The following is a 15,498-nucleotide window of genomic DNA, read 5'->3' as shown; positions in this document are numbered from 1 at the left end:
CATGACCGAGAGCCTACTGGCTAAGAAGTGAATTGCTTCCAGGCCTGGAAGGTAACGTTAAAGGTAAGACCAAAGAACAATTACGGGCGAATCGCCACTAAAACATCAGCTACTGCCATCGGCACATGCCACCTTATCAGCTGATGGGCCGATGTCAACACGGCCACCATCGGCCGATTCCGACGTTCAGCCGATGCATCGGTGCGTCCCTAGTAAAATTCATCTACAAACCAGGATTATGAACTTTAACGGGTCTTCAAATAAAAGGCACACATGGTCTTTGAAAGGAAGAAGACTCTCATGTAATAAACGATGCACATAGCTTGAAACTGAGACACAGCTTACTGGCCAATATGTGGTTTACTCATGAGAGCGAGGAGGAGTAGGTCTCTTTGACTCAGTAGAAACTTCACCAAGAGATTTAAAGAGCACGAGGGTCCTTTTGAAAGAGAACAACAAAAAGAAACCTGCGGCTGGGTCCACCCACACATGGCCACACATCTGTCTGATCCTCTTTACCGTGCTCGTCTATGAGCTCCAGTTTCTCATGATAGCAGGGAGCTGTTTGTGAATTTCCAGCACCTCGTCCTCGCATAGGACACGCATGAGCACAAAAACTGGCCTCTTGGTTATTGTACATTTCTCCTTCCTTTTCAACTCTATTTCGTCTACATCATCTCCACCTTTTGATGTAAAACAATCTATTTCCTGGAGGCCTCACCTTCAAGTAATTACATGTGGAGCTGCCTGTCAATCAGGAGGTGCAGAGAGAGAGAAATAATAGAAAAAGAGGCAGTTGATTGCGTGCAGCTCCTGGCGAGTAATGTCTTCCTCCTTTCCTCCCTCCCAGTGTCCGATTTCCAGGGTAAACGTCCCTTCTAGCAGTCGGCAGAGGGTGGGAGGTTGGAGAAGGGGGACATGGATGGTTGCTGTGAGGCATGCTGGATAATATTCTCTAATGAGGCGAGCTAGAAACGCCACCTGGAACCCTACCAGTGGCTGAAATCTGCCTCTCTCGATCTCTGCCAGGAGTCGCACTCCTTTGCATTTTCATAAGAACATCTCAGACTTAATTTCTCTTGCAGGAACATTTCTCCTGCACTGCAACCTGGAGGAGAGAAATGACATATAAACAACTCACTGTCTATTAAAGTTATACCATCGGAATAAGAAATTGTATCCTTATGCTGCCTCGCAAAATCTTCTCATCTTCTGACGCCTTTATAGTCACAATGATCTTGCCTTCAATCTAATACATCTGCCATGGAGAGGAAGAACTGTCAGAAAGTCCCATTACTGCACACCCATAACTACTGCTCTATTTTTTGTTCCTCAGACACAAAGTATATCCACTCTGTCCGCCTACACTCAGCCAAAAACCTCTGGCATCATACCAGTGCATTTCCGAGCAGTCAGCAGAAAGGGACACGGCGTTCAGTCCGAGGATTGGAGAAGGCTCGCGGCAAAGGAACGCCTGTCAGCTAATATATTTCCTGTTAATTCAGGTGAGCTAATGCGCGACAATGAGAGGACCCTGATTCATATCTTTAGGGGTCCTCTAAATTCATGAGGAGTTGTTTCTAGATGGTATGTTATGAGGCACGACAGTAAGTTTTCATATATTCCATTGTGTGTTTGTGTGTTTGTGTACAGCAGAGGAGGGTTTAGGCGGCCGTGGGGGAGGGGATGAGGACGAGTGGGACGATGCAGACAAAGGAGTGGTTGTTTATTCAGGCAAGAGTTGTCTGTCCCTCGAGCCTGCTTATCTATTCTCTAGGGTGTTTGTGTGTGTTCATGCATAAGAATGTGCATCTAAAATTAATTCTGTTAACCTTGTAAATGTTTAAAGCTAAATGTTTCCCTTTTGTTGGAGTGTGTGTGTGTGTGTGTGTGTGTGTGTGTGTGTGTGTGTGTGGCCGAGCAGCTTCTTTAGTCAGTTCCACACATCTTGCTTTTGTCCATTGAGCATCTTTGATTCTAAATGTGAGTAAAAATAATAAAATACATATCTTTATTATTAGTAAAGCTCTTTTAAATGCCGAAGATGTTGCGTAGGGGACCGGGGCTGCTGTGCGGTTATCTGTAAGGTAAGACACACTTAACTTTCAAGGTCGGACAAACACAAAAATGGTTACGAGAAAGAAAATAAGCATTACTGCTACTTTTCACTAAGCTTCACTGAGAGGCGGTTTGGTGTTTAATGCTCTTAATGTTGTGTTGTGTAATTTGGAGAAAGGATTGGATCACAAGGTGATTAAAGAAAAGAGTAAAGCGTTGAGAAGAAACATTGTCCTCAGACCGAACACCCCAAGGCTTGTGCACTTCTGCTTGTTTCGTATCGTATTTTAAACCTGCATTCTTACCTGTATTAATCAGTATTTTTTTTCTTTCTATGCTAAATTCTAAAAGAGCCTCTATTGAAGTTTGTTTATTAGCATTTTGCTACCAACACTAAAACGAGCATCTGGTGCTTGTGCATTCATGTTTTTTGCAGTTCCAATGACATTGCTGTGCCAGTGCCTATGATAATAAAATCAACTGAACTATTTAAATTATATATTTTAGTTGCACATACATTTTTTCCTGACTTTTACACCAATCAGCCATAACATTATGACCGCCTGCCTAATATTGTGTAGGACCCCCTTTTGCCGCCAAAACAGCCCTGACCCGTCGAGGCATGGACCCCACTAGACCTCTGAAGGTGTGCTGAGGTATCTGGCACCAAGACGTTAGCAGCAGATCCTTTAAGTCCTGTTAGTTGCGAGGTGGGGCCTCCATGGATCGGACTTGTTTGTCCAGCACATCCCACAGATGCTCAATTGGATTGAGATCTGGGGGATGTGCTGGACAAGTCATCACCTTTACTTGTTGTCATGTTCCTCAAACCCTTCCTGAACCATCTTTTTTCAGTGTGGCAGGGAGCATTATCCTGCTGAAAGAGTTTAGGGAATACTGTTTCCATTAAGGGGTGTACTTGGTCTGCAACACTGTTTAGGTAGGTTGTACTTGTCAAAGTAACATCCACATGAATGGCAGGACCCAAGGTTTCCCAGCAGGACATTGTCCAAAGCATCACACTGCCTCCACCGGCTTGCCTTCTTCCTATAGTGCATCCTGGTTCCATGTCTTCCCCAGGTAAGCGATGCACCCGTCCATCCACACATAACAAACTGCAATGCACTGTGTTCTGACACCTTTCTATCAGTAGCTCTTCTGTACGATCAGACCACGCGGGCCAGCCTTTGCTCACCACGAGCATCAGTAAGCCTTGTCCGCCCAAGTCGCTGTTTCATCGGTTTACCTCCCTTGGAACCTTTTGGTAGGTACCTCTGCAGACTGGGAACACCCCACAAGAGCTGCTGTTTTGGAGATACTCTGACCCAGTCGTCTAGACATCACAATTTGGCCCTTGTCAAAGCCGCTCACATCCTTGTATTTGCCCATTATTCCTGCTTCCAAGACATCAACATCAAGGCCAAAGATTCACCTGCTGCCTAACACATCACACACACTGACAGGGGCTCTTGTAACTAGATAATCAATGTTATTCACTTCACCTCTTTGGTTGAACCTCTTCACACTACAGCTATAACCCGTGATATTAGAGCTGGTCCCTAAACAACTGTTGCAAAGTGCTTTCACACATTAAGAAGAATTTTTAAAAGGGGCTCAGGAGCCAAAATGGCTGGGAATCAATGGTGGAGCCTTTCAATCAAAGCCAAATGTACTGATGAGTTGGCTAAATGCACAAGAACAATGAGACAATACATACTGTCAAATGTCCTGAGGAATACAAACCATCTTGGGAGGTCTGTATTTTGATAGAAGTATGGAGGAGGAACTCTATAGCTCTCCATCTGGTTCTGCTTATAGGCTGGGTGTGTTAAAGAGAGCCCGGATGAAAGTTGGGGAAATACATGGTCAATGCTCCTAGACAGGCATCTCCCCTCTCTGCCTCTCTGCCTCCGTCAGATGTTGAAAGCAGATGTTGAATCCTGCTGTTACTGTCGCAGTTTCTGCTCCGTTCTCACAGTTCGCACTATATGTGGGACTCTTCTCAGCAGGATTTTGGGCCCGCTAACCATAGGATACGACTTATTACTTTCTTCTTATACTCAAGTATCTGAAGAGACTTTTTGTCCTCATGGACTGGTGATTCTTTTAGTGACATTCACTGAAAAGTAACTACATCCCCTTGACATCAGACTTGACATTGACTCAGACTCTATCTAACACTCCCCCAAAAATCCCCCCAAATTCCCATTTTCTGCTTGGACCCGGGTCATTCCTCATAACTTTCTGACTATAGGAAAAACCTTGCTGTCAAATTCTGCAACTTTTCGAGTTTTCCATTACCACTGGAAGTCAATGGTCTTTTAACAGTTTGAACTCTTTTCTGAGGAAGAAATAGAGGTACACCTTACTATTTACATCGTTGGGTTTTACAGGCTTAAAAGACTGCTTCTATGTTCCCCACTTACTCTTACAGTCAGCAGAAAAGCACAAATTATTTTAACGTATATTGATAATGCACACTACAATCATACCAATAAAAAGCAAACTCCAACTGCAGCAGCTATTAAGAGGGCAGAAGACACAATATGCTACACTGTCCTTCCACTGAAACACGCGGGTCAGAATATTTAAATTCAGCTCCTGAAGTCTGAAGCTACTCGACTCACATAGTTAGGGTTTTATTTGTTCCAGAGAAACACTTTAAATACAGATCCTTATTATACAAGCTTTGCATTGAACCCAACAAAGGTCGCATATTGCTACCCCAGTGTGAGATTTCACACAGCATGCTCGCATTTTACAAGCAACGGAGACATAGCTTGAGTGACTTGTCACATAACAGAGCTGGCGTCTACTGTGATATATAACATAGGTACAGGCAGTGACATTTGTTTCTTAACAAAGAAAATGGTCCTTTACCATCCCAGTTATATGGCAGTTATATATCGTCCTCTGCTTGGAGGGTGAGGAGCTCCCTGAGTGGCGGCCATTTTCACTTCTTCTTGTCTTTATAGTAAACCTGACCCTGTGTATTTGGAACTTTGGACTTTGACGTTGGCACCATGTAAGAACAGACAATGTACTGGGTCCAGCACTAGCTATGTACAGGATAACACAGTTGTCTTTGGATTACAGCCAAGTTTTGCAACTCTATACTTTAGTTATATTAATTTTCTACCCATGGCTCTGAGGAGAAGTGGGTTCTCTTTTTGAATTCGCCCCTGGTTTCTTTATCCATTTATTTCCCTTTATTGGAAAGGACAGCCTGGGCTGAGTCAGAAACTGCTGCAAACCTTGGGCTATAAAAGTTGAGTCAACTTTATTTACAAATATTTATTTGCTTGAGGGGAGCTTTACAGCCTCTCCAAGAGACAACTCCCTCTGTCCTCGATTTAAATGACGAGAGACTCCTTAAAACGGAAACAAAAACCTTGGTGGAATTTCTTGGATGGACAGACATGCAACAGATGTATGCAGAATAGACGGAATTACCAAGAGGACAACAATATGATGTGTGACATAAAGAAATACGGATCCCCAAACTACTCTGTATCTACAGCAGTCAATGGCCTGAGTCCAATCTCTCTCTCTATCCAAACACTTCACTTATACAAACATGTAGTAATAACGTTCTCACACGCACAACTTCCGCTCGGTCCATCTATAGAAATAAAACGACGCATGCACTGGACATTGTGGCGCTGCTGAGGGTTGGATGCTCTGCCCACAATAGTCTGTTTATCCAGCTGTCTGTGTGGATAACTCCACTTGGCTGGAGGCAGGGAAACACATTCTCACACAGCGGATGAAACAGAGGCAAACTACAGTGTAATGAAAACAGTCCGGTACGAGGCAGTCTCCTTTAATGAATGAGCTTGAAACTAATGCATTAAAAAAAGCCACTTAAACCTACACGGAAACTTACAACCAATCGTACGGAAGCGTTAGCACACTCGCTGCACGCTCTCCCCAGTTGTTTAGAGGTGAGACAAACGGGAGACAAAGATGATGTTTGGTCATGATGAAGAATCAATAACTAATCCACCTGGATTACTTCAGAGGCACAAGGTGCTCCGGTAGCAAGTGCAGCACGACAGTAAAAACAGCATGTGACAGAGATATCATAAGGGAACTCTTCTATTGACTATAAAAGGCAACAAAGAGGCAGACAGATGCCCTTTTAGCAGTAAATACATCGACTACAGAACTGAATAAAAGCTGAATTATGAAATAATACGTTGTTGTCCTTGTGTTTTTCCGTCCTCCGTTATTTGCGTTAAACCGAGAAACCGAGGCGAGCAAGGAGAGAGTGCTTAAGTGGATCTCTTCCCACTTACACATTTCTCCTGGGGTTCAACAAGTGAAGTTCTGTTGGATTGAGTGAAGTGAAATATGCATGGGTGGGAAATATGGGCCCGTGAGTAATGTATGTAAAATAACTTCGGAGTGTCGAGAGATGATAACACAGCAGCGCATTTCTGGAATTTGCATATAAGAAGTATTTTAGTGTTCATCAGGGAGAGACAAGCAAGTTTTGAATCTATTAGCAACTTAATTATCGATATGTTAAAAAATTAACTGCTGGAGTCGCTTCAGCTTCTGTTTGAGCCCAGATGAGCACTCCTGTGTGACTCACAGAAGTCCAAGTGTGTGATGGAGCTCAGGAAGTAACAGCGTGTGTTCCGGTGCACCTCTCACTTACAGCGGCTGACTCAGCTGTAATAAGATAGAAATGAGATGCGGGGTAATTTAGGCTGGTGAGGGAGGAAATGAGGGGGGGATAGGAGAGGAGGAAAGGAAGGAAGAAGAAGGAAAAGGTAGGGAAACACCAGCTGTTACTCCAGGTGATCTACTAGGGGAGACACAGCTGTCCTATTAACCCGGGTCTCCTCCCTCTCCATCACTGTCTCCTCCCTTGTTTCCTCTCTACAGCAGCCTCCAGAAACTGCTTCTGATGCCTGATGTACTAGCGCAATTAAAGCTAAAAGGCCCAAAGCACTCAGAGGAGCTCTAATCAGGCAAATTAATAGAATTGTCCTGTGTGGGTTTCCCATGTGTGTTTCAAATTGACCTCTACCGCTGTCTGTGAGCTTGTTGCACATGTTGGAAAGGGACACTTTACACCTTTGTCTTGGGACTCAAATGAACCACAGTCCGGTTCGATTCAGGTGAGAACAAAATCAGACTTAAAGTAGGATCAAATACAGGAAGCAAACCAGAAAACTGCGCATTGCTGCTTGTCACTTGCAGAGACAGCCACGCAGGCAGCAAGACGAGTGGTTGAGCATTGTTTACATGCCTCGAGATGTGCTCATACTCCACTGCTCTTCTTTGATTGCAACACATAATTAGAATAACTCAAAGCTACTTTTGGAATATGCTGCTGTTGCTCCATTGCTGTCCGTGACAATGTGATTTTTCCCTCAAAAAACAAATGTCCAACAGGGGAAGAGGAGTGTGCGCTCTCTTTTTGTTAACTTTAGGAAGTGGGAATTCGGACCAATCAGAAAGCAGTTTCCTCGTGCATTAAACTTTAAGTCCGCTGGTAAAAGCTGCCGTGTGAGCTCGAGGCAAAATGCAACATTTGGTCTTTGATTCGGATCAAACAAACGGACTTTAGTGTGAAAGCACCTGATGAGTGTAGAGCAGGGGTTTCCAACCTTTTTTCATCTGAGAGCTACTTTGAAAAAATTGTGGCCAAGAGCTACTTGCATTACATCGCTGTAATTGCTGGTGGCGCCCCGTGCTTTCTCGACTGAAACGTTGGTACCACCGATGAGGCGCACACACTTGTCCTTCACATTGGTGAATAAAAACTTGCTTTCCCACTCCCCGTGGACCTCTTGGCAAGCCACTAAAATCCAGGCCGCGAGCTACCTGTCGGAGACCCTGGAGTAGAGGGATATGAGTTTTGGGCACGTCATATCAAGAAAAGCTGTAGTTGGCGATGAACTGTGAGCGATTTTAAACAAACTTTTAAAACGTTGCCAAAAAATGTTTTAAAAGTTTGGAAAATTTCCTTTAGCTGTTTTTAAGCAAATAAGCCCAACGTGGTCCAAAGTGGCTTTAATGTGCATTAGCCATGTTTCATGCAGCCCAGAGACAAAGACAAATCATTGCAGAAATCACTGGGAAAGGCATTGCCATATCCTAATTACTGCACCAGACCCAGCCATGGCTCAATCTATCATGCTTCTTTATGCAATGTTTTATCAAATTGTATAATTTTCATTTAGCTTTTGAATGCAATCCTTTGTAAATCTGCATAAACTATGTTTTAACCACCAAAGACATTAAAAAGGCCTGCAGTCCACTTGGTAAGCCAGTTGCAGAGTCTTGGTTTGTGGATACTGGCTCATCGGTCTAACTGGCAGACTTGATGGAACTAAGGCATCATTATCAAAGTATGTCTGACCTGTTTGTTTCCTGCAAGTCAAAATTCTGTCAAAAAGTTATTTTCTTTCGCACACAGTCCAAGGTCTCTCTCTCATTTTCTCCCCCTTCCACAAACACAGTCCAAAACCAACTAGTGTTTGCACCTGGTTTGAAGTATAACTGCAGGCGAGAGCTGGCAGAGGGACTGATTAATTATAAGAGCAGTTTAACTGACCTTTGTTACAGCATACATTTTGACTTGCCAAACACAGGTGCAGCTAATAACTTCACTAATTGCTGCATTCCACTCGTGTGTGCCAGTTTCAGGGCTCTGATGCTGTGTAGCTGTATCCCTGCTGGCACGGCTTAATGAAGCGCTTAAAAGGAACAGAGCCATTATTAATGTTATTAGTTACACCTGTGCTGTTCCTTATATTTAAGTTATACAGTCTGCTCGGAAACACACTGCAAATAAAGTTCAGAAGGGAGTTGTCTCTCCTCAGCAGGATGCTTTTAGTTTTCCATATGTGAAATATGCCAGGCCTGAGCATGAGAGTGTCTTTCCCTTAATATTTCCCGAGGAGTGCATTTGGAAGACTGTTCGTCATCAAGAGTGTACACACACATGCATCTGCACACACACACACGCACACAAGCCCGGCATATTTCAAATATGAAAGTGCATTTCAGCTAAGAAGTGGGAAGTGATTTATAAAAGGCTTTAGGGAAAGGCTTTCTACTGAGGAGAGAGAAAAGACATGACAGAATAACTCTTCAGAGACGCAGAGTGGGAGGGTGCCGCCTCACCTAATGTTATAGATAGCAGAGTGATCGTAAGGCTGAACAATGGTGCTGCTTCAGAATACATACAATAGCTCGATGATGTGCTCAAATGACGCCTTGATGTTCAACAGCACCAGAGGAATATTCAAACAAATGAGATTTTCAGTGAAACATTCCCTCACTGCTCGAACATTAATAAAAATATGCTATAAAACCCTCTGACAATAGACTTTCTTTCACTGGAGTGCTGAGGTAAGCTCTCATTTGTTTGTTGTGTAAATAGAGGAGCAGCAATAAGGAATATATGTATGTGTATGTTAGGTTTGAAAAAGATGAATATGCTTGTTTTAAAATCCTCAATTGTTGGAAAAGGAACGTCAAATTGAATCTTTTTCGAGGGTTCAAATAAGTGTTCAAATAAGGCCTCGTATATTTAACTTTCATTGTAATGCAGTGATGCAAGTGGAGTTCACAGATTGAAAGTACCAATCTCAAATATTGTAGTTTTGTTCTCTTGTGTCAACCATGATGATAAGAGGTAATTGAATGTGTGTTTTTGGACCTCGCTGTAACAGAGATCCAAACTGCAGCCTCGCTGATGGACTGTTTTGACAGTTTTTCTTGTTTAATTGGATCTTTTTCTTCTGATTTGCGCTTTATTTTAATAATTCATCATCTGTGGTCGTTTGTTTGTTCAGACATTAGTAACCGTTTAAGGCCTGTGTCCGCTAACGCAGTGCCCACGACCTCAATATCAGAGCGCTTCTTACAGACGCTTACTGTTGCTAGGTTACAAACCTTGTCTGACGGCAGAGCGCAGCACCAAAAAACCAGCTGAGGGAGTTTTGTACAGAAAAGACGGTGCCAGCGCAGAAAACCACCGTGAGTGGACACAGGCCCTTTACTCAACAGAAAGAAGAGAACACAGTACACAGCTTCTGCTTGCTCTCTGCGGCTGACCAACCACTGCTAAGTAATGCTCGTGCTTTTTCCCAGGAATGTTAACTTGACACTCAGTTTGTAATACCAGAGAATACTGTAAATGCCAGGGCGGTCATATATGAGCAAAAGGCTCAACCTTGAGTGTATTAACATTAGACAGGGACATAACAGACATTATTCCACTGAAAATATTTGATATTATAAGGTTACGGTTTGTAATTGTGTTTAGGGAACAAAAGGTATTGTAAGTGAGTCGAGACTGTCTGGATTTTATCAATACATCATTAGACAAAGAGAAAAGATAATAAAACTAAAAAACTAATTAATAAAGGTTTATGCTTGTAAATCTTAAAGAGGACATATTTTAGATATGCAATCAATTTTCTATTATTCTATTTTTTATTGACATTTTATTTTAAAAATTGTTTACATAATTTAATAATTTTTCTGAGCCTCTCCTTCCTCCTGAAACGAACAAGCCGTTTTGCCATTCAAAGGTCAGACCTTAGCGACGATTGGCTGACAGTATTTAGAGTGACCGCATAGCCCCTCCCCCACATGTGCGATCCCACGTGGGGGAGCGGCCGCACCGCACTGTCACTCCAAAGTTGTAGAAAACATGGCTGCTCTATGATCAGTTATTTGGCCTTATACGTACGAGCCAGAATCACAAGGAGTTATCGGAGTGTTATGTTGAACCTTGACAACAACTTGACTACAAGCTGGTGCAAGAAGGCAGCCTGAGGTGAATGATGATTGGTCGATTTCAATGAAAGCAAGGTTCTACGTAGAAACCTGCAGCTGTTCTGAACGGCCCATTTCAGAGGCGACCTTTTTAAACATGTAATTCTGGAAAAACACGAGTTATTTTCACTGTGAACAATAAACACCCAAAAAATGAATCCCATGCACAATATGAGAATAACCATTTAAAAGATATGGCCGCTTTAAAGGGTAAAAAAAAAAACAAATCCTGCTTCATTTTCAATCATATAATCTTGTACCGAGTCAAACCTCTGTCAGACAGAGCCTGCTTGTCTGTGTGTGCCATCCTTAGACTGATTATAGCCGTGCAAACTTGGTGACTCAGCGCATCCTGTTTATTCCAGCATTTTTACCAATGCAGCCACACACGACAATCCCACAGTAAAGAAGAAAGCCAAGGCTACTCCTTCACATTAATACAGTAAAAGAATGCTGCTATAACAACCCTTCACCAAAATTAATGAAATCATTATAATGGAGTTTAAGCTACAGCTCTGAAGTGAGTACATTTTCATAACGTGTTGTAAAATTAGATGAAAGGATAATTACACTGACAAACAAATACATAAAAGCCTGACAACAAAGCTTGTAGAAAGAGGAAGCATTGATTTACCGTCTAAACAAAGAAATTACACTTTGTATTTGACAACCAGCTTAAGGAGTATTGTATCTATAATCAGCAAAACATCCCGGAGAAAATAAAGTATGCCTGTAGACCTCATTCCAAAAACAAAGACTTTACAACACAAAGGCATCTGTGGGTCTGTGTTTGGTGTTGTGTACTTTAAGCAGTGTGCTACCTGGCATGAGCGGCTGTCCAGTGATTCCCATCGGAGGCATCCCCAGGTTGTTCATGGCTGTCGCCCAGGCGTTGGGGTCCGACATGGGCATCGTCATTGAGTTTGAATCCATCGTCATGTTGCAGATCCCTTCTGCGGAAAACAGAGACACAGAGGAGGAGCTTGTATTAGGGGTGTAACGATTGACCTATACGAATCAGGATCAATACGTTGACCCCTGGATTGATGTAAATGTACCATGAAGAAGTCGATTGCTCAAAGTTATGAAGCTTTGCTGGCCTTTCTTTCTCTGTTACTTTTAAGAGAGCAACGTTAGCGTACAGTTGCGTGCAATTAAAATAAAATAAAACAAATAAACATGTCTTACAATGTCGATAAGGTTAATAGCCAACTATCAAATCTAAAATTTGTGGATTGCCCTCCCTTAATAACTGGGCCACATGGGCCAAGGTGTGTGAGACAGAGTTTCATAATGTCAGAAGTCTTTTTTTGTCCCATCTTTGGGAAAGTAATAAACACAATTATTTCTGAAAAAACACACGTCTTCCATTTTCTTCCAGTGCTGTGAAGTTTCAGGCAAGCAATCACACTTTTATAGACTTGCCTTTTTAAATTGACAATGGAAAATGAATGCCTCAATTAAACAATTTTAACGACTCTATCTATCTATCAGACTTTTAACAGTTAATTCTGGCCAAGTAATCTGATTGGACAAGAGGCATTCCATGAGTGCTCTGAATCACACAGCGCACTCTTATTTCACTGGTTGATGATTAAATTATCATTACATTAAAACTAACAGATAAATGTACATGATAAAAAAACAGCTGATCTGTGGTAACCTGGAGACACAGAGGGCAGGAGAATGTTTGGGTTGCTTGGCAACAACAGTCCAGTTTCAGTTAAGTTGTGGAACAATTTTGGGGGAGCAAAAATCTGTTGTTGATTGTTACTTCTATTTGCCAATTGTATAACTGTTGTATAAAGGCAATAACACACTTGAGGTTGTGAGGCGATTACGACCAAATCACAGCTGCGCCGATATTCAGTACATCACTCCCTCTCATGTGTTCAATTGCTTAAGTATCCTATTTGCCAATGTGTTCAGATACGTATCCAATCACCTTAGAGAGAGATACACACACCTAGTCAGTATCGTTCCTGTGACCTCTCAATCATCATGATACAGGGTCATGCCGGAAGAGGAATCATGTTACGGCAAAGACTGAGGCAGAGGATTATTTTCAATAGCGTGGTGCTGTGACTGCTTCTCCATCCTCCCCCCCTCTATAAATTGCTTCTTTAATTCTGTGTTCTGTGTGAGAGGAGAGGAGAGGAGAGGAGAGGAGAGGAGAGGAGAGGAGAGGAGAGGAGAGGAGAGGAGAGGAGAGGAGAGGAGAGGAGAGGCCGCTGCGACCCTGCAGTCACTCTGACACCAGTGATTTAAACAACACTGTCATTTAGAATCTATTCACCCTCATGCTGCTGTTTGTTCACTTTCTGCACCGAGGCTGAACAGCCTGGCCTCTTGACATTTCCCCTTGTCTGTGACCTGTTCTCAGAGTCAAATATTAATGCTTGAAAATGACTGAAAAGTGTAGACGCTGGCTCACATAGGCACAACATATGTACCTACAGTACAGAAAGTGAACAGGAAATGGCTCCAGTAAAGGATCAGAGCTTTGATTTGCAGGAAAGAGTAAGAAATAATACAGCGTAAAACTAGATTATCATGGCACTACACACAAATCCTGATGCTATCAGGCGCTCTGCTACTAAACCTTGGAAAAATCTCCAACTAAGGACAGAAAATACACATACACACATCTTACACACACAACCGCAGACTTGTGGTTTCCTGCCAAAATGTTACATAATAAAGCATTTAGATCCCATGATAAAAACCCCTGAAGTTAAGTCAACACGAACACATCATACATCCACCAGCGGCTCATTCTTCCCATCTGCACTCTATTTCACAGCTCTAAATGCTCTTTAATTCTCTCCTCTGGTCGACCCCTCTCTCTGTGACAGACCTGTAAATTGCTGTGACTGCTGGCTGAGCCGAGCTGCCCTCTCCTCGCCTGATGCCAAAGCCAACACTACTGTTAATAATGAGAAGCGCTGCACCCTGCGCACACTTCACACCTCACAGGGTCTGTGGCAGAGCTCACTGTGGAGCTAACACGGTGCTCTGTGTGGGCAAATGTGTGTGTCTGCCTGCACAACAACCGCCACATTGGTATTCCTCGTGTTCTGACACAGCTGGCGATGTGTTATAATGTTATTTGCCTCTGTGCCTCCCTCTCTGAGCCGCTAATTTCGGAGCTGTCTGCCGTCACTGCCACAGAGAGGCCTGATAAAACCGCCGGTGTCAGTGTGTCGCTGTGATAATGCTGCTGACGCGGGCTTCACAGCCTTGTTAACTAACACGACCCTATTAACTGAGGACACTTTCCAGGCCTTAAAATGAAGAAGGAGCGGGATGGTGGCGAGTTGTTTTATAGCAGTTTTAATATAGTTTACAGGACATTAACTGCAGTCGCCGCAGTACTGATTAAACAGCACACACATTTGCATAGAGGAAAGCCTTGAGTACTCTGGCTGAGCCAATAAAAATAAAACCAATATGCTGTTAATATCTTACATAGATTTAAACATAGTCAGGGATTTGGTGGTTGTACTTTTGAGGTCCTAAATCTGATCTATTTCTGATCTTTAATGCGATGTACTCTCCCTCTCTTACCCACGTTTCCTGTCTCACTTTGAATAAAACTACTTGTTTTTGTTTTAATCAAATGAAAAATGATGTTGAAAACGGTTCTTAAAGAGCGTCTCTGAACAGTGATAGTGTGCTATTTGTTTGAAACTATCACAAAGAACTGACAGCTTCAAAATACAATCTCTAAGATTTAAATTTTTGTGCTCGAGTGCCTCCCACTGCTGGTAATCGGCAATTAATGGAGCACTCTTCCCAATTTAACCAGACGTCTGCGGCTGGCTCCCTTTGTCATGGTTCTAACTCTTGATTTTCCTCGCTTTCCTTTGTCAGACTGTTTCCCTTTATCTGAGCGTCATTTGTTTCTTTTCTTTGGATTTTCACTTATTTTTAAAGTTGTATCTGTAGTCATCGACCTTTTCTTTGTTTGTTCAGCCATAGTAGATTACTGTTTCCTCGCAATGCTTACAGAAACCCGAAGTGCAACCGCTTAGCTCCGCCTACCCTCTCTGGCAGACCAACCACTGCTAGGTGATGGAAAACGCGTCACTAACTGGGCCCTGCTTGTGATTTTTTCCAGAAACGTCGCCACAGACACCCAGTCTGTTATACTGCAAATGCAATCAGTGGGCCAAAAGGTTGGGCCAAAAGAACTTGAGAACTCCAAACGTTGAAACGGGGATTCCAACCAGGAACCTTGCAATCGTGCGGTGACAGCATTACTGCACCACCCAATAAAATAATACCTCCATTAAAATACTGTGCAATGTTAATTCTCTTTGACAAATATGACTTTTAAAAAATCCATATGTCCATTTGTCCTCTCGTCTAATCTACTGATTTTTGAGAGAATATACAAATCAATGGGAGGTAATCGTATTTCCAAAGACATCAAAGCAGAATTAATTTGTGTTCCTGGCTGGAGGACAGAGGTCTTATCGATTGAAAAGCTCACCTTCAAAGCCCTGTGAGTTTGACCGTGCGGGTCAAGTTCAAGTGAACTGTAAGAGCTGGGTCAAGCTGACTCCTCCACAGCTGCCCTCTGACCCTGCTGACAGATAGTCTACGTTTGGGTCCTACAACGTTCAGTTCATC

The 15,498-nt window shown here is 42.8% G+C and overlaps 1 protein-coding gene across 2 annotated transcripts in view; it reads right to left on the bottom strand.

Moving 5' to 3' along the window:
• Positions 1 to 15,498, bottom strand: part of enox2 (ecto-NOX disulfide-thiol exchanger 2) — a 199,572-nt gene that overhangs the window by 57,824 nt on the left and 126,250 nt on the right. For both annotated transcript variants that reach the window (XM_069669557.1, XM_069669558.1), the window contains one exon: positions 11,685 to 11,816. In XM_069669557.1, the coding sequence (XP_069525658.1) occupies positions 11,685 to 11,816 (132 nt within the window). The remainder of the gene's footprint in view (positions 1 to 11,684; positions 11,817 to 15,498) is intronic.

Source organism: Semicossyphus pulcher, unplaced genomic scaffold (genome assembly GCF_022749685.1).
Source record: "Semicossyphus pulcher isolate SPU_LCO1_2020_fin unplaced genomic scaffold, fSemPul1.0.p SCAF_2, whole genome shotgun sequence".
Classification (NCBI taxonomy): Eukaryota; Metazoa; Chordata; class Actinopteri; order Labriformes; family Labridae; genus Semicossyphus; species Semicossyphus pulcher.
This window is presented reverse-complemented; position numbering and strand designations above follow the sequence as displayed.